At 61.0% G+C, this 17,256-nt stretch overlaps 3 protein-coding genes across 5 annotated transcripts; 1 reads left to right on the forward strand and 2 right to left on the reverse strand.

Annotated features, from left to right (window-relative positions):
• Nucleotides 1–1,880: 1,880 nt before the first annotated feature.
• On the reverse strand, nucleotides 1,881–6,289 carry SYNGR3 (synaptogyrin 3). 3 transcript variants are annotated; one of them, XM_042971492.1, is made up of 5 exons: nucleotides 6,118–6,169; nucleotides 5,195–5,383; nucleotides 3,665–3,902; nucleotides 3,415–3,557; nucleotides 1,881–3,335 (listed from the first exon to the last, which is right to left on the reverse strand). In XM_042971492.1, the coding sequence occupies exons 2-5, from the start codon at nucleotides 5,210–5,212 to the stop codon at nucleotides 3,126–3,128; spliced, it is 609 nt and encodes a 202-aa protein (XP_042827426.1). In that variant the 5' UTR covers nucleotides 5,213–5,383; nucleotides 6,118–6,169; the 3' UTR covers nucleotides 1,881–3,125. The 3 variants fall into 3 exon arrangements, with proteins under 3 accessions (XP_042827426.1, XP_042827425.1, XP_042827424.1); XM_042971491.1 differs by lacking the exon at nucleotides 6,118–6,169 and adding an exon at nucleotides 5,640–5,870; XM_042971490.1 differs by lacking the exon at nucleotides 5,195–5,383 and having other exon boundaries at nucleotides 6,118–6,289.
• A 3,179-nt stretch (nucleotides 6,290–9,468) lies between these two features.
• On the reverse strand, nucleotides 9,469–11,633 carry GFER (growth factor, augmenter of liver regeneration). The gene is made up of 3 exons (XM_007098710.3): nucleotides 11,211–11,633; nucleotides 10,628–10,824; nucleotides 9,469–9,726 (listed from the first exon to the last, which is right to left on the reverse strand). Exons 1-3 carry the CDS (start codon nucleotides 11,472–11,474, stop codon nucleotides 9,564–9,566), a joined length of 624 nt encoding a protein of 207 aa, XP_007098772.2. The 5' UTR covers nucleotides 11,475–11,633; the 3' UTR covers nucleotides 9,469–9,563.
• A 2,739-nt stretch (nucleotides 11,634–14,372) lies between these two features.
• Nucleotides 14,373–17,246, forward strand: NOXO1 (NADPH oxidase organizer 1). Its single transcript, XM_042971321.1, has 9 exons — nucleotides 14,373–14,507; nucleotides 14,874–15,061; nucleotides 15,141–15,221; nucleotides 15,400–15,475; nucleotides 15,576–15,753; nucleotides 15,913–16,094; nucleotides 16,189–16,293; nucleotides 16,587–16,704; nucleotides 16,787–17,246. The coding sequence occupies exons 1-9, from the start codon at nucleotides 14,441–14,443 to the stop codon at nucleotides 17,094–17,096; spliced, it is 1,305 nt and encodes a 434-aa protein (XP_042827255.1). The 5' UTR covers nucleotides 14,373–14,440; the 3' UTR covers nucleotides 17,097–17,246.
• The last annotated feature ends 10 nt before the right edge of the window (nucleotides 17,247–17,256 follow it).

Here is a 17,256-nt window from a genome sequence, read left to right on the forward strand (position 1 = left end):
GCCAAGGTTTGCACCTGCAGCCTGGTCAGGAGCTACTGAGGGAAACCGCAGAAGCACATCAGAAGAGAGCGTGTCTGAAATTCTGCGAAAAAATAATTTGTGAATTATTCAGATCTAGTATCTCAGAGGCGACCAGAGAAATCTCCCCTTTCTGCCCTAAACCACGTAAACAGTAGTTCTAAACACAAGCACGTCCAAATAAAGAAAAGGAATGGGGCGCCTGGGTGGCTCAGTCGGTTAAGTGTCCGACTTCAACTCAGGTCACGATCTTGCGGTCCATGAGTTCGAGCCCCGCGTCGGGCTCTGGGCTGATGGCTCAGAGGCTGGAACCTGCTTCTGATTCTGTGTCTCTCTCTCTCTCTGCCCCTCCCCCGTTCATGCTCTGTCTCTCTCTGTCTCAAAAATAAACGTTAAAAAAAAAAAATTTTTTTTTAAATAATAAAGAAAAGGAAGTGTCCTTACGTGAGAACTGAGCTCTTTTTTTTTTTTTTTTAACATGTATTCATTTTTGAGAGACAGAGTGTGAGGAGGGGAGGGGCAGAGAGAGAGGGAGACACAGAATCCAAAGCCGGCTCCAGGCTCCGAGCTGTCAGCACAGACCCCAACGCGGGGCTCAAACCCACGAACTTGGAGGTCACGACCTGAGCTGAAGTTGGACGCTTAACCAGATGAGCCACCCAAGTGCCCCCAGAGATGTCTTTACTAGGCAACGCTTAAGTGATGCCTGCCGTGTGACAAGCCCTGCTCTGGGCTCTGCGTATGCCTTAGCATGACCCCCAGCCCGTTCCTGGGACCAGAATTATTCTCCCCTCTTACAGAAGGGGAGGCTGAGGCACAGACGAGCTGAGAGACTTACCTGAGACAGCCCTGCTCAGATGTGGCCAAGCTGGCATTCCAGCCCCAGAGACAGTTCTCAAGGCCATTTCTCTCAACCAGAAGGTTATCAAACAATTAGAAATCTAAGAAATGAGGGGCACCTGGGTGGCTGAGTCGGTGAAGCGTCAGACTTTCGGCTCAGGTCATGATCTCACGGTTCATGGGTTCGAGCTCTGCGTGGGGCTCTGTGCTGACAGCTCGGCGCCTGGAGCCTGCTTCGGATTCTGTGCCTCCCTCTCTCTGCCCCTCCCCCCTCATGCTCTGTCTCTCTCTCTCTCTGTCAAAAATAAACATTAAAAAACAATTAAAAAAAAAAAAAAAAGCAAACAAGACCAAGCTGGGAAAATCTCCAGAGATGGAGTTAGCTGGCCATGGAATGTGGCTCTGGAAGCTGCATGGAGCACCTGGTGGGGTCCCAGGAACGGAAGGCAGACATGTAAAGAAGGGCACAGGCAGAGAAATAATGACTGCTTTTCTTAGCATTGAAGAAAGATAGAAAGCTTAATAAGCACTGGGGTGCGCCTGAATGGCTCTGTTGGTAGATCACGTGACTCCATCTCAGGTCGTGAGTTCCAACCCCACATTGGAGTTGTGTGGAGATTAATAAATGGTTGTTTAAAAACACACACACACATAACACAAGTACTAAACAGGATAATTCTTTAAAAAGCCACATCTCAACATAATACAACTTATAATACCTTTTGCCAAAAAGGAAACACAGATAACCCGCAAAGGATAACCATCCTTGTCTGTCTCTCTCAGATATAAACGTTAAACAAACAAACAAACAAACAACCAGTTTAGATTAAAAAGAGAGAGAGAGGGGTCTCCTGCTTTGAGCCACCCAGAGGGATGTGTGGTGGGGGCCTCAGGGACCCCCAGAATGTGGGCATCAGCCTGACCTCCCCTTGCTGCCCCTTCCTGGATTCTGGGCGCTGATGGGGCAGATCCCAACCTCTGGCACCCGCAGGGGCAGGGGTAGAAATGACTCGGAGACTGTGCCGAGGAAACTCACTTACAGTCTTTATTGTAAAGAAGTTGCAGTTGAAACATGGGGACACTGAAAATACACCATCAGGGATTGTTCTTTGGGAAGAGGGAGAGAAAGATCCATAGATACAAAAATTGTAAACATGTTCACTTAAATACCCACACATAATTGGTCTATGCTACAACGTACAGGGCTGTCACTCAACTGCAACTCCAGAGGGAGGCGTCTGTCTGTAAGAATGAAATGTGGCAGCCGCATTTGGTATTGACATAATGTAAAAAGCCGGCTTTGAGCAATGCATGAGTCGTCAGCTACGCAGAGGGCCCCCGACCTTGGGCTGTGCCTTACCATGGGGGTGCAGGGCAGTTTGCTGAGGGGATGGTCCGGGAAGCCAAGGTAAAGGGGTTTGCACAGATCGGCCGTGTCCGGGGCACTGTGGGCATGGGGAGCCTCTGGGCCTCCCTCCTTGTGAGGGCTTGTGTCTCCAGGCACCCAGGCGTCCCAAGCCTCCCTTACGCAAGGTCTTACTGAAGGGGGTGGGAGAGGGCAGGTGGCCAGGCCTAGAGCCGTGTTGTGCCTTCCTAGCCCAGAATGCCCACATGTGGGCAGGCTCCCGGGCCAAGGCAGGTGGGGATGGGAGCAGGGGCCACAGACAGTGAGGCTGCTTGCGGGGAACTAGGAGGTGAAGCCCGAGGTCTTGACCACAATCACAACATCAACAGGACCAGGCTACTCTAGCGAGCCTGTGAGGGCAAGTGGGAGGAGGCTCCAGACAGAGCGCACGCACAGCCCCATGGGGCGAGCCACCACAACAGGAGCAGGGACCGTCACTACCCTCAGGGACATGGGATGGGAACAGCGCCCATGTCTGGGGGGCAGCCCCTGCACCTAGCTATGGACAGCTAGACCCCTGACCCCAGAGTGGACAGGTGAGCCGGGGGCTAGCTGACTCAGGAGAGGAATGGCCCCCTCCCAGGCTGATTCACCAGAGGTTGGAGGACACACGTCCAAGACCGCACCGTCCCCTCCTCAGGACCTTGGGCCTGGGGCCAGCGCCTAAGGGGACAGGGGGAACCTGGGGAGGGGCAGCCTAGGCACCCTGGGGGCTACCCTCTCTTGGCCCCAGATGGCCCACGGTGGCCACCCCCTCTGTCCCTGGCGCTGGGCCAGGAGGACCTGAGGGAGGTCCCAGGACGCCCTGGACCCTGCCTGCTTTGGTGGCAGCCTCCGAGCCCTGGTGGGGGCCTGCCGGCCACTAGTAGGCAGGCACCTGGTACCCTTTGGGGCTGGTGTCCAGGGTCTCGGTGAAGGGAGGGCTCTGGTAGGTCTCGGTGCCCTCCACGCCGCTGCCCACCGGGTAGCCAGGATAGGCCTGACCCGCCCCGGCGCCCAGCTGTTCGGTGGCAAAGAGCGACATGTCCGTGCCCAGGCGGAACCGCTGCAGGGCCTTCACAGTGAGCGCCACCTGAGGGGGAGCCCGGGGTCAGCCAGCACCGACCCCGCCCCGCCCCGGCCCCGGCCCGGCCCCCGCCGGCCGCACTCACCCAGCTGAGGATGGAGAAGAAGCTGAAGGCGATGGCGGCCCGCGCCGCGTCTCCCGCCTGCAGCGTGCCGGGCCCGGGCGCCGTGCGCTGCCACTGGTTGGTGAGGAAGCAGAAGCCCACGAACCACAGGAAGGACCAGAGCCCTGCGGGCAGGCGCGCGAGTCAGGGGAGGCCGGCGCGGGAGGCCCCGCCCACCGCCGGCAAGCCCCGCCCCGGACGAAGCCCCGCCCCGCGGCCCGGCCCCGCCCACCTGAGAAGCCCAGATCCAGCAGCACCGCGCGGCGGCGGTCGCGGACGCTGCTGATCTGCTGGAAGCGCACGTCGAGCAGCAGGAAGGCGGCGCAGGCAAGGAAGGCCCCCAGGCCGAGAGCGACGCCGAAGCGGCAGGCGCCCGCGTTCCCGTTGAAGACGCAGCGCAGCTCGGGGCCGCTGTCGGTGTTCACGTAGCCCTCGTTGACTATGGGCCCGAAGACGGCGATGGAGAACACCTGCGGGCGGCGGGAGGGAGGGGGCAGGGGCACTCAGGGCCCTGCGGTGGCGCCCCCTTCCCAGCCGAGGCGGATGTCCCCGTCACCCACCGCGACTGCTCACGCCCTCGGGCCTGTCCCTACCTCTCCCTGCAGCACAGGGCCCATCTGTGGATGGGATCTTCGGGCACCCTTCCCTTAATACCTCCCTCACGTATTTAAAAATTTTGGACATTGGAGCGCCTGCGTGGCTCAGTCGGTTAAACCTCCGACTTCAGCTCAGGTCACGATCCCACAGTTCATGGGTTCAAGCCCCGCCTCGGGCTGTGTGCTGACAGCTAAGCGCCTGGAGCCTGCTTCAGATTCTGTGTCTCCCTCTCTCTTTTCCCCTCCCCACTCGCACTCTGTCTCTCTCTCTCTCTCAAAATAAATAAAAACATTTTTAGAAATTATGGACATGTACCATTTAGTGAGCATCTACTATGCTCAGGCACTATGCTTAAAACCGTGACTTTACATGGATTCCTCATAGAATCCTCCCTGCAAACCACAAGGGGGCCATTGTTCTTATCCCCTTTATAGATGGGAAAATTGGGGCTCCAATTAGTGAAGTCACTTGGCTGATAAAAGATGGGGCTGACATTCAAACTGGGTCATCAGCACCGCAGGGCCCCTACACTCCAGACTGTAGGAACAGGAGCCTTCACCTGGATCAGTGATTCCCAGGCTCCAGCGGGTGGCGCTGTGGGAAGCAGGTGTGAAGAGAGGGGCCAGACCGCACAGGGAAGCCGCGGAGGGACAGTTGCACGGCTGACATCCAGGCCCTGCCTAGAACCCACCCTCAGCATCCGGGAGCTGTGTGGCCCTGCTTCTTAACATGCCAAATACAGTAACAGGTGCAGCTCATGGAGTATTGGGGCCAGAGAAATAATGCCCACCTGCCGTGCTGCACTTGGTGGGCACCCAAGGGATGACAGCCCCATGTGACTGATTATTGGCACCATAAGTGTTCCGGCTCAAAAGGCGATACTATTAACCTTCGGGTTTCAGTCAAACCACAGCATCCCGTGCCCACAAAGGCTGGAAGGCAGGTGGCAGCGGACCATAGTCATTTTACTTTATTTATTTATTTTATTTATTTATTTATTTTTTTTTTTTTAAGGTAGGCTCCACAGCCAATGTGGGGCTTGAACTCACGACCCTGAGTCACATGCTCTACCGACTGAGCCAGCCAGGCACCCGTGGACCACAGTCATTTTAAACCTGATGCTGCTGTTTTAGCTCTGGGCAGCGCTGTGTTTCTAAAAACAGACCTTCAGTTTCAACTTCATTTCTCTCCTTTCCTTCGCCAGCTCCTTGAGATGAAGTCCGGAGGGAAACCGAGGTGTGGGGTATGGATATGTGCCCCCAGGGTGGTCCACAAGTCGCACCAGAGCTGGCACTAGGATACAGGGGTCCTATCCTGGTCTGCCCCAAGTCAGCCCACCCTGGGCATCGCTCTCCTTGAAGACAAGCGGGCAGGTGCAGCTGGCACCAAGTGCCAGCGGCTACACAAAACCCATATAGTCACCCCACCTCTCCATCTTTCCTGCCTGGAGGCGTTCGAGGGGGAAGCAGGACGCCCCCTCTAGGGATGCCCCACTGGGCGAGGCTGTGCCCAAATCTGCCCCTCCCACACCACCCCCAGGAAGTCCTTCTAGTGCAGAGCCCCTTCTTGCTGCCCCACCCAGAGGGATCCCAGAGCACCCCCACACTCACAATTGCAACTGGGGGGCCTGGGAAAGGGCCAGTTCCCTTCGAAGGAGGCTGGAGGATGTGTGTGGGGGAGAAGCGGGCGGAAGCTCTGCCTGATACACTTGGCTCCCACAGCCCCCTCCTCGTGCTGAGATGGAGCGCTCGAGCCCAATCCCGTCCCCGCCCCTGTGCCCGCTTCCAGGTCGTGAGAACAAGAAAAACGGAGCGAGGGCTAAGGTAGGGGACAGAGTTAGACCTAAGGAGGAATTGGAGGATGGGGGCGGCGGGCGGTGACCTCTCAAGGTCCCCGGCGGTTGCCGCCGGCCCCTCCCCCTCCCGCAGGTGGGCGCGCCCAGCCCGGTGACGTCACCCCAACCTGCGGCCGGCGGGGGAGGGGCCCGCGGGGACAAGGATGGGGGCGAGGGGCTAGGGGCAGCGGGAAAGGACGAGGGATGCGAGGCGAGGCGAGGCGGGATCGGGGACCGGGGCGGGGGCCACTCACCCAGGACGCGACCCGCAGTAGGGTCTGGGGCCGCCGGGCGAAGCTCACGGGGTCCAGGGCGGCCCCCGCGCGGCCCGCGCCGAACGAGGCTCCCTCCATGGCTGGCCCAGGAGGGACGTGCGCCCCCGGCGCCCTCTGTCTGTCTGTCCGTCCAGCCGGCCCCGCCCGAGGCCGCCCGGGTGTGCTGCCGATGCTGCTGGCGCTGCCGCTGCTGCCGCCGCCTCCCGGGAGCGCGCGCCGGCCGCGGCGGGGACGCGCGGGGCGGGGCCGAGCCGGTGCCCCCCGCCAACTGGTCCGCGCGCCGGGCTGGAGCCCGCCCCTGCCTCCGCCCCGCCCACCGACCCACCCCCTACAGTCACCTGCTAGACCCCGCGCTGAGATGCAGACCACCCGCCCAGCCCGCGTCTGGAGCAGGGGCTAGGGGTCCGAACCGCCCCTCACGGGTGAAGTCGGGAGTCAGCAGGGGAGGGAGACGCTGGGCTCAGCCTTTCCCGCAGCCAGGGGAAGGGACAGACGAACCTGACCCCGCCCCTCTGAGCTGAGCTCTTTGGCGAGTGAAGGGTAACCCGCTAGGGCTCCAGCGTCTTCCCCAGCCAGCCCTCAGGGAAGGGGAACCCGACTCCCCGTCCCTGGTTCCCCGCAGACCAGAGAGAAATTACTGGGCCCTTCCTATGAACCCACACAGTTGCATCTTAGCTTCTCCTTCGGAAGGTCCTAACCTCCCTGACAGGGAGAGAGAACGGCCTCTGCCGCGCAGAGGCACTTATCAAGGAGGACAGAGCCCACAGGCCAGCATGGGTGGGGCTTGGGGGACATTTCTGCTCCTTTTCGGTGGCTGGAGGCTGTCATTCCAAGGGTCCCCAGTGAGCCCATCACACTCCTGGGTCTCCCCAAGCACTTGAGGCTGACATGTTTAGTTTGGGGCCACAGGGTGGGAAAAACATGAGATGGAGACTTTGGACAGGCTGGGGTCCCCACCGGGTCCCTTGTGCAGATCCCCGAGCCCAAGTTAGACAGGGTCCCCTCCTCCCGTTTTTCTTGGCCAGCCTGGCAGGGTCCAGGACAACTGCTGTGTTTGTGGCTTGGGCATCGATAGGAAACGTTGGCATCTCTGGATCATTTACAGTGCCAGGTGTGGCACCACAATGGTGGGAGGCAGGGACTATCAGAACCCCCCCCCCCCCATTTTTCAGATCACACACAGGCAGCTGGTTGAGTTCCCTCATCACATCAGAAAGTGACTGGTGCTCAGAGGGTCCTTGCTGTGCTGTCCGTGTGCACAGTGATGCCTGGTCCCATCCCAGTGTGGAAGCCATCCCAAGGCAGGCATGGCCAGAAGTGTCGCCGGTGAGACTCGTGGTCCATTCCACTGTGCATCTGGTCGGTCACCCTCATCTGTCAGCAACAGCTCCTGGTCTGTCCTGAGCACCATCTGTTTGCCCCTTTTGTGTGACCATTTGCGTCAGCATCCCAACAGGCTGCTTTCTTGGGCCTGAAAAGCAAACCTCTACTCCTGACCCCCTTCCTGTCCGGATGCCCCCTGGTATTGCTCCCTTTAGTCCCAGGGACAATTCAGATGTCCCCACCCCATGCTTCCAGGTGTCGCCCTCTCCTCACGTTCCTATTTCGTGAGCCCTTTCTCATCACCCTTTTGGGGTTCTCTCCTCTTGTCCAACCTGTGACCTCCCGTGACCTTTGAACCTTGGGGGTCCCAGGGCATGGTCCTGGGGCTTTTCTCCTCCCTCTCAGCTCACTCCCTTGGTCTGTGTGCTGTGACAGCTCAAGCCAGAACCTCCCCTTGAACTATAGTCCCACTTGCCTTCGCCTGGATTTGGGGGCGGGGGGAGCCTCCAGGAAGCCAGAGTTATGGGAAAAGGGAACATCCAGGCGGTGTGTTCCTGAGCCAACCACAGCATCCCTAGAGAGGCCAGCCGGCTCCCCAACTAGCAGGTGACTTGGGAGGCTAGAAATAAGCCACGTGCAGGGAAAAGTCCACCCAGAGGAGGAAAGCGGCGCGACTTCTCTGCTGGCTGCTCCCTGCCTCCGATTCCTTTGCGCCACTGTCCTCTCTGGGGAGGCCCTGCCGAAGCCAGCACCCCTGTGGTGCTGGTTGGGGGAAGACGCTGAGGAAGCCATGCCAAAGGCTCTGCTTCTGCCACGCCTCTGCCAAGATGCCATGAGCACAGAGATGACCAGGGCATTAGGACCCCAGGGATGGGGCTGCTTGTTACTGGTCCATTCCGGCTGGGGGCCACGCCTGGGAGCGGATCCTGGAAGACGCCAAGCCTGCTCCACCCACAGCCTTCTCCAGGGCATTGATACCCAGAGCAACTTCATCCTCCCAGCTGCTGGGGACCAAACTCCACGGTCCACTCTGGCTCCTTTCTCTTGGCTCTACTGCTACCCTGGGGCAAGCCTGCCTCTCCGCGGTCACATGCCTGCCCTCCCTGCTCTCACCCACACCTGCCTCAGCCCAGATCCGCAGCCAGAGGAACCTTTGGGAACTCATCTTGCCATTCCCTGGCTCCAAATCCTCTGAGACCTCCCCATCACGGGAGGTAGGTGGGTGTTGACACAAAGTCCTTGCCGGGACCTTGAAGACTCGGTGCCGTCTGACCTCCCACTCACCTCTGACCTGCCCTCGGCTCCAGTGCTGTTCCTGGGGCTTCCTGGGCTGCTCTTGCCCTGGGACCTTGCCCTCCTCTGAGCAGAACTTGGACAGAAGGAAGCAGCTGCCCAGGGCGGTGCGGACAGGCCCCGTCCCTCGCCGCAAGTCCCAGCACAGAACACACCGAAGCCAGGCCCTTGGTCACCTCTCCATCATTTTATTTTGGTCTCAAGCTGAGGCTGGCCCCACACGCCTGCGTCAGGCCTGGTACAGGTAAGTGCTGGACAGGAGGCGGGCAGCAGCACTAGTGGAGCCTCAGAGAAGCCTGCCTGTGCTCTCCCCGTAGGGACTGAGCGGGGGCGGGGGGGGGGGGGCCTCCGCCCCCAGGCCTCTTTTCCCGAATTACTGACAGCACTCAGCCTACGGAGCTGCGGTCAGTGCAGCAGTCTCTAGCTACATGGTGGGGAGACCATGGCCCAGCCTCGAGGAGCAGGACAGGGAGCCCAGGCAGGCCCTTCACTTTCTCGTGCAGGCAAGTGGGCCCCAGGGCATGGAGGCTGCATTCTGAATGGAAGGCACAGCCTGGACTGCTCCTGCCTCCTTCACGGGCAGCCCCCGGGGCCTCAGCCGAGGAGGAGCCAGCAGGGTGTCTGCGGCAGGCACCTCCACTTGTACTCCAGACCTAAGAGGGAAAGGGCCCCAAGAACAGTGTCTGGGGACCACCCAACTGAGACACGACAGGCTGTGGCTCCCATGCACTTTAATGAGTGCCCCGCCCCTCTCTGGCCAGGCTGCCCGCAGGCCCAGGCTGCTGTCCCACGGCTCTGCCGGCCACCGTCTAGTCGCAGGACCCATCCTTCCAGCCGTCACGCCAGCGCTCGTCCACTTGCGAGCAGTCAAAGTCCGGCTTGCCTAGCTTGCGGTTCACTTCATTGTGCAGGCGGCACAGCCACTGGGTGAAGCACGCCCGGGTGCGCGTGTCTGGCTGGTTCCTGCATATCCTGTGTGGCGGAATCACGTAGAGGATGGGGACGGGCGGTGGCCCCACTGCCCCTGCCCCTCCAGCTCCTTGCCTGCTCCATCCAGGGAGGAAAGCTGGGGTGCTGCTGTCAGCTACACCCAGAGTGCCCTTGTGCTGAGACACAGGAGCTCCCAGAACAGGGCTGATCCTGCAGTGTCCAACAGTGACGGGCTCCTCGGCCAGCTCGGGCCCCCTTCCTGAGGAGCTTGGCAAACCCTGACAACAGCTCAGAGCAAGACATTAAGGCACAAACCAGGCAACTTTACAACCTCATAACAATCAAGAAGTCTCCCCGAGCATCCCTGGCCCCAGGCAGTGTGTGGAAGGGGTGGGGCCAGCACAAAGGCATAACCGAAAACCAAACCTGTTTCTAGCACCTGGAGCCCCGGTGCATCAGCTTAGCAAGGGACCTGTTCCAACTGCCCAGGCTTCACAGGGCTGCCCTGGCCCCCACATTCAGCCCAGAAACACCTCCTGGGTGCCAAACAACAGCTCTTGGGCCCCCCATTGAGGAAAAAGGAACTCTAAGGAAGCAAAACCAGTGGATACTCAAGGTCTCGAGATCAGCAATCCTGCTCCAGAAGTCAGGCAAAGTGGACTCCTTAACCTGCCCGGGCCTCCAGTGCTAAGCAAGAGACTTTGTAAGAGAAGCCTGGCCAGGCGCCTCTGGCTGTAGAAAGCAGCAGCCCCGGGCAGCTTGGCCTTTGAGGAGAAAGGAGATGGCTCTGTGGATCCAAAGCCCACTGCTGGTGCTCCCTGCTCCGGGAAACCCTCTGTCACCTCTGCACCTACTTGTCCAGGCTCCCCTTTATGACATCAGCTAGGGGCCCCAAGCCCAGGCTGATGCTCTGCTGCCTACAGATGAGGCGGACACAACTTACCTCTTCCTTATGTCTTCGGCACACTCCTCACACGGGTAAAACTTGGAAAATAAATGTATGAACTGAGCCATGTCTTGCTGCTGTTCTGGGGTCGGCAGATCGGGGTAGTAGGCAGCCAGGGTGTGGAGGACAGCCCAGCTGTGGCGGCCCAGTTCCTCGCGATCGGGAGGGCAATCTTCCCTAAACTTGCTGTCCCGCTGCGGGAGGAGATCGACCAAGGGTCAGTTCACCTCCCTGGACCAGGAGGCGACAAGACTCCCCTTTTCCCCGCCCCAAGACAGAGGCTCACTGTCTTGAGACAGAAGTCCTAGGCCACCGATCCGGCACACGTGTGGCTGAAAGCCTAAAGGCCGGCCCTCCCTCGGGGCAAGGTTTAGGGGCAGCCTACCCTGCGGGGCACATGTCTGTCAGGCATAGGGCCCGTGGGGCCCCTCGGCTTGGGCCTTGGGAGACCAGCGCGGGGGCCCGAGAACAAGCAAGGTGTGGGGGCCGAGGGCGCGGGTGCTTGTGCGGGCCGGGACTAGGGGTCAGCCGGGCTCGCGGGCCTCTGCGGGTAGGTGGCGGCCCCGGGGTGCATCTGCACCTTCTGCTGCGTCCGCATCCACGTCTTGAAGTCCACGCAGGCCCGGCAGGGCCGCCTCCGGGACGTGTCCTCCTCGGCGACCTGAGAATCGGAGGTCGGCGCCGGGGCTGGCGTCGGGGCCGAGGCAGCGGCATCTCTCCGCCCCGCGCCCCGGCCGCGCGCGTCCGTCACTAGGTCGTCCATCACCTCGGAGCGCGCGCCGCCGGGCAGAAACGAGAAGAGGTTCCCGCCGTAGAAGCGCCCCCGCTCGCCGGGCGCCGCCATATTGCCCGCGCAATGCCTGCCGGGCCAGCTCGGCCTCCAGATGGGCCTCCAAGACGGCCGCCAGGCCAGCGCGCGCGCCGCCGCCAGGGCGCGGCCACAGGACCCGGGCGCGCGCGCCGCGGGCGCAGGCTCGGGTTCGGCCGCGGGCTGGGAGGACGGGCTCGAGCTGGGGCTGAGGCTGGGGCTGGGGCTGGAGCTGGGGGCGGGGGCGGGGGCGGGGCCCGGGGTCGGGGCGGGGTCCGGCAGGGAGGTAGGGCTGTGGGCCGAAGATCGCGCCCGAGAGGCTGCAGAGCCCGAGGCTTGGGTCCGGGTCGGCGTGGGCGAAGGGCCAGCAGCCCGGATCCTGGCCGCGTCGCTGGGCCTCGATCCGCGTCCCGAGCCCGGCTTGCGTCGTCCGTGGCGGCGCTCCCGCTTCCTCCAGTAGAAGAGCAGCGTGTTGTGGAAAACGCGTCGCGGCCGCGCGCTGGACTCAGGCTGCTGCGATCGAGGCGAAGTCCGTGTTCCGGCCCGTGACGCCCCCATCGCTCTTCTGACCGCCCCGCGTGCCCGCGGCCAGGCTCTGTGCCCTCAGCCGGGGAGCGCCCAGCGGAGGGAGGCGCGGCGCCATGGCAACGAGGCACGGTGCCCTGAGCGCACAGAGGAGGCGCGCGCTAGGGCCTGGGTCCCGCGGATCCCTCCGGGCGACAACGGGCGCCTGGCAACGCGGGGCGGGGCTGTGCCTGCAAAGAAGGCGGCGCGCGGCTCTGGGCTCCTCCTGGCCAGGAATAGCCCGGATCCTACAGCCTGCCCGAAGGGGTTATTTCCACCTGGGGAGTCGTCTCAGCTTCTATACCTACTTTCATCCATTATGCAAATATTTGTGTAGTGCCTAATCTGTTCCAACCACAGATCTAGGCGCTGGTCAGGGTGGGCACAAGATCCGTCCCTGACCTCCTCAGCTCCTTGTCCAGTGGTCAAGACGGAAAAAGTAAAAACAAAACAAAAAAGGAGTCACACTAACAAATGTTCACTTACAAATCATGGGGACCATGAACAGGGCGTGGTAAGTCAGGGAGGCCTCATTGAGGAGGTGACCCTTAGGCAGGGGCCTGAAGGATGAGGAATCGGCTAAGGAGGGCAGTCAAGGCCAAGGCTGGAGATGAGAGGGTCTTGGACTCTCGCAAGGGCAGAAAAGTGGGACAGGACCTGGGGAAGGTGGTGGGAGGAGAGACCCAAAGGTAGGCAGGAGCACGGGAGGGCCTCATCAACTGCCCTCGGAGCTGGGAATTTATTTTAAGGACCATAGGAAGGTGCTGGACAATTTGGGGCAGGGCTACCCCGACCTGATCCCATTTCTGCGTTGGTTTGTTTGTTTCTAATTTGAAAAAGAGAGCAAGGGAGAGGCAGTGGGGGGTGGGGGAGAATCCGAAGCAGGCTCCTCGCTCAGTGCGGAGCCCGAAGCGCGACTTGACCTCACAATCCTGGTATCATGACCTGAGCCAAAATCTAGAGTCGGACGCTCAATGGAATGATCCACTCAGGCGCCCCCTGATGAGGGAGCATGAGGCAGGCTGAGGGGCCAGGCACAAGCTAGCACACCCCCACCCTCAGGTGGGATATGTGATATTCCTTGGACACTCTGGACAAAAAGGAAAAAAAATGGTTACACTGGTAAGTCTCCACCAGTTTACCAGAAGAAGGCAATCCTGCAATAGCCTAAAGTCCAGGAACTCACTACTGTCTTAACGTTAATGCTTTGCTAGAGGAAAAAACAACCTTAGTTTCACAATAGCTAGGCCTCCAATAATCTGTGAGTCTTTAGCATATGACAATCTCATTCTAGTAACTCCCTCTCCCCAACTCCGTAAAATGGTCACCCCGCACCTATAGTGCAGCTCTTCCTACCTATGGGTCCTGTCCCCGTGCTTTAATAAAATTGCCTTTTTGCACCCAAGACGTCTAAGAATTCTTTCTTGGCCGTCAGCTCTGGACCTCCCCCTCCGCCCGTTACCCTAAAACCTCATCACCCCCCATTTGTATTTTGCAAAGATTCCTCTGGAGAGTGGATTTCATGGGAGCTAGTGAGGAGCACGGGCATGGGAGGAGGGGGCAGTTGTCCAAGGGAGAGGTGAGGGTGGGGGCTGAGGAGAGGGGATAGAAAGGAAACAGGGTTGCTGGTGCTGCGGAGCAGGGGTTTTCAGTTGGGGCAGGGAGAGGTCTCAGCAGTCTTCCGGGTCCCTGGCTGTGAATAAACCGACTCTTCCCCAGCTTTTCTCCTCTGTCTTCCAGGGGAGAAGAGTCTGCCCCACCCTGGACCCTGCCAGGCCAGCTGGGCCCTCAGCACGGCCCCCACTGAGCTTGGGGGAGTGTGACGGCTGGGCTGAAGGCACCCTGCAGTTCAGGCCTGTGTCCACAGGTGTTCATTGCCTGGGCCAAATCCAGGGAAGGTTTGAGGGCTTCAGAGAGAGCCGCTGGTTGGACAGATACACAAAGGCCCTTTGTCAAGGCCAGGGTGGTTTCTGGGAGGGCTGCCCTAGAGGCTAACCCCTCCCTGGACAGTTTGGGGTTGGAGTCCCAACATAGAGCTGGTGGCCCCAACAGCAGGAAAGGCCACCATATACTAGGGCTGGATGGACCTCTGGAAATCATCCCTGTAAGGAAGCAGCTCAGAGATGTGGGGCACGTGAGCACGCCTCGTCTGGGGATTCCGGGGCCTAACTTCTCCTCGCTTCAGTCAGTCACCTCTGATTTCAGAGGTTGTGTTTGCAGTAAATTGTGATAAATCAGAAATGCAGAGGCAGCTCTCAAAACCGTCCTAGTCACCACCTCACCCAAGTGCCAGTGACTGCAGGGATGGACCCTCTTTGTCCTGCCCCAAGTCACTCCCACCCCTCCCCAATGCATCCAGAAAAACTGATATTAACTCTCCATTGAATACAAATTTCCTCCTCTGTGATTTGGGAACATTAAGAGGTCCTCCCTCCAATATGAATATTAAGCCAAACGACGTTCACAAAGCTCTCAGCACTGGGTCCCTGCTTCCAGACTTCCCAGGTGAGTTCAAAGACAGGTCATGGAGCACGCCCCGGAGGAGGCCCTCCCTAGTCCCAGTTCCGGAAGCACAGGGCGTGGAAGAGCGGGAGAGGTAGGCCAGACCTGGCGGCACTTTGATGGCTTTCTTTTCCTCCTCCTTTCGGTGGCAGACTCAGGCCAGAGGGCCTCCAGCTACAGTCCCCACCCTCCACCGCCTCCTTGCCTCACCCCTGCCAACCCCCCCCCCCCCCCCCCAGCCAAGCCCTGCGATGCTGTCCCTCCACCCAGATCTTCTACTTTGGGCACTGTGAGGAAGCTGGGAAGGACGGAGGGCAGGGCAGTGCTACAAAGACCCGGCAGGTCTGGGACGTCCCTGGGGAATTCCAGTTTTCCAGGTGCTGGGGAGTCCCCCTCGCCCCTGTGAGCAAGGTCGCAGCGGGACACTCGCAGTGGGTCGCCGCCCTTGGCTAGCTCCAGAAGCCCAAGTCCGTGACTCGGGAGGCACAGCGATGGCAGGCCCCCGGCACCCGGTGTCGGTATGCACACTGGCCCTAGTGCAGACAGAGCGGCATCAGGTATGACCGGGTGGGTACCTGCCAGCCCCAAGGAAGGAGGGAATTCCTGGCCCAGCCCCTCCAATATTTCTCCCAACAGACATTTGCCTTCTCTGTGAGCTGGTCGGACGACAGCGACACCTTTGTGCGCAGGAGCTGGGATGAGTTCAAGACACTCCACGTGAGTGAGCCTGGGGGACCCCGAATCCCCGGCAGCGAGACCCACCAATGACCCATGCCTGGGCGTTTGCCCTTGCCCCCACAAGGGCGTCCAGCCCCTACGACCATCCCAAGGGAACCCCATCCCCCCCAAGGGAACCGGTGGACTCTCAGAGACCGATTCGCCGGTTCTCCCTCAGAAGACCCTCAAGGAAACCTTCCCGGTAGAGGCGGGCCTGCTGCGGAGATCAGACCGCGTTCTCCCCAAGCTTCGCGGTGAGGCCGGCAGGGATCCCGGGAGGGGCGGGGCGCCAGCGACCCCGCGGAGAGAACCCTGGGGCAGGGGTCCCACAGCCTGTTCCTGTCTTGCCCGCAGACGCTTCGCTGTTGGTGCGCGGGGGGCGCACCGGCCGCGGCCTGGCGCGCCTGCGGCTGCTGGAGACCTACTCGCAGGCGCTGCTGGGGGCGGCGGAGCGCGTGTCCCGGAGCCCGGTGCTCACCGGTTTCTTTGCGCCGCAACCCCTGGACCTGGAGCCCACACTGCCACCTGGCAGGTGCCTGACTCGCCCCCAACTCCCTGCCCGTGGAAGAACTTGGAGGCTGGGGGTGGTGCTGGTGGTGGTGGGGAAGGCCTGTGGTGGGACCTACCAGGAGCTAAGGCTGGGCGGACTGGTGAGGGGTGACCTCTGGCCTGCACCCACTGCCCTTCCCAGTCTGGTGATCCTGCCTGCCCCTGAAGAGCCCCCGCCCCGCCCACCGGACAGCCTCACCATCCGTGGCCTGGAGGCTCAGAGCCTGCGCTGCCTGCAGCCTTTCAGCACCCTGGACACGCAGGGCCGGCCTTTCCAAGCACGGGCCCAGGAGGCCCTAGACGTGCTGCTGCGACACCCCTCAGGTAGGGCTGGACAGGACTGTGCAGACTCGACCACCTGCCTCCGGGACCTCAGCGGGCTTGGGGACCTGAACCCCCGCCCGCCTCTTGCCCACAGGCTGGTGGCTGGTGGCAAATGAAGACCAGCAGACAGCATGGTTTCCTGCTCCCTACCTGGAGGAAGCAGCCTTGGGCCAAGAGCGACAACCCCTAGGGAGTGGTGGTATGCCAGTGCCCTCCTCCCCACCCTAAGCCACCTGCCATCTCTGGGCAGGCTGCAGCAAAGCTGAGCCACAGGAAACACCTAACAGATGGAGGAGATGGAGGACATGGGGCGACTAGGTGGGGGCAGTGACCCCATAGCACGTACTTGGTCCCCACAGTGAGCTGGAGCCCCAGTGGGTTTGCATGCTATCCATTACCAGGGCGATGCCTTAAGGTGATTCTGTGGGAGACCGCGAAGTGGGGACCCCGGCCTCTGTGGCCCTGCAAGTGACCCCGAGCGTCCATTCCCAGGGCCCCAATTCTGCACTGCCCTCGCCTATGAGAGCAGCCACGAGGATGAACTGTCCGTGCCCGCAGGGGCGCGCGTGCGCGTGCTGGAAACATCCGACCGCGGCTGGTGGCTGTGCAGGTGAGTGGGGGCGGGGCTGGAGCTGGGCCCAGCTTGGGGCGGGGCAGGATCCAGGGCTGGCCAAACTCCGCCCTCCTCACAGGTTCGGCAGGCGCTCTGGTCTTCTCCCGGCCGTGCGGCTGCGACCAGAGGGCCTGGGTGCTCTCCTGAGTAGACCGGGGCTCCACCGAGAGGCCAACGGCGAGATTAGAGTGGGAGAGGCCCAAGGCTCCCCTGAGACCTCCCAGGCCGCGACCCTTCCCCCTACCGTGCCCGCCCGCCCCACGCTGAGCGCCATTCAGAGCCGCTGCTGCACCGTCACCCGCAGGGCACTGCTGCGCAAGGACCCCCTTGAGGGTGTGTGGAATTGCGCAGAGGGCAAGCCAAACGCTCCAGATCCCGGGGAGGACTGATGCCAGCCACCACCATCAGGGCTGGAGGAGGAGCATGTGAGGGTGGGAGCCTTGGCGGGAAGGGCCAGGAAGCTATACTTCTCCATCGCCTGAGTAAAGCTCTTCTGACTGATCCACACCTCGTGTCTGCCTGTACTTAGGCGCAGGGCCTTTTGGGTCT

The sequence above is a fragment of the Panthera tigris genome, chromosome E3, assembly GCF_018350195.1.
Source record: "Panthera tigris isolate Pti1 chromosome E3, P.tigris_Pti1_mat1.1, whole genome shotgun sequence".
NCBI classification, from domain to species: Eukaryota; Metazoa; Chordata; class Mammalia; order Carnivora; family Felidae; genus Panthera; species Panthera tigris.

Excerpts from the sequence above, each read along its gene's own strand:
- SYNGR3 (XM_042971490.1), bottom strand. The coding sequence starts at position 6,216 with ATGGAGGGAGCCTCGTTCGGCGCGGGCCGCGCGGGGGCCGCCCTGGAC. Across the intron at positions 3,903-6,117 it reads TACTGCGGGTCGCGTCCTGG|GTGTTCTCCATCGCCGTCTT; the intron begins GTGAGTGGCCCC and ends CGCCGCCCGCAG. Across the intron at positions 3,558-3,664 it reads GCTGGATCTGGGCTTCTCAG|GGCTCTGGTCCTTCCTGTGG; the intron begins GTGGGCGGGGCC and ends GCCTGCCCGCAG.
- GFER (XM_007098710.3), bottom strand. The coding sequence starts at position 11,474 with ATGGCGGCGCCCGGCGAGCGGGGGCGCTTCTACGGCGGGAACCTCTTC. Across the intron at positions 10,825-11,210 it reads GGATGCGGACGCAGCAGAAG|CGGGACAGCAAGTTTAGGGA; the intron begins GTGCAGATGCAC and ends CTCCTCCCGCAG. Across the intron at positions 9,727-10,627 it reads GCCGAAGACATAAGGAAGAG|GATATGCAGGAACCAGCCAG; the intron begins GTAAGTTGTGTC and ends TCCGCCACACAG.
- NOXO1 (XM_042971321.1), top strand. The coding sequence starts at position 14,441 with ATGAATATTAAGCCAAACGACGTTCACAAAGCTCTCAGCACTGGGTCC. Across the intron at positions 15,062-15,140 it reads TGCAGACAGAGCGGCATCAG|ACATTTGCCTTCTCTGTGAG; the intron begins GTATGACCGGGT and ends TTCTCCCAACAG. Across the intron at positions 15,754-15,912 it reads CCCACACTGCCACCTGGCAG|TCTGGTGATCCTGCCTGCCC; the intron begins GTGCCTGACTCG and ends TGCCCTTCCCAG.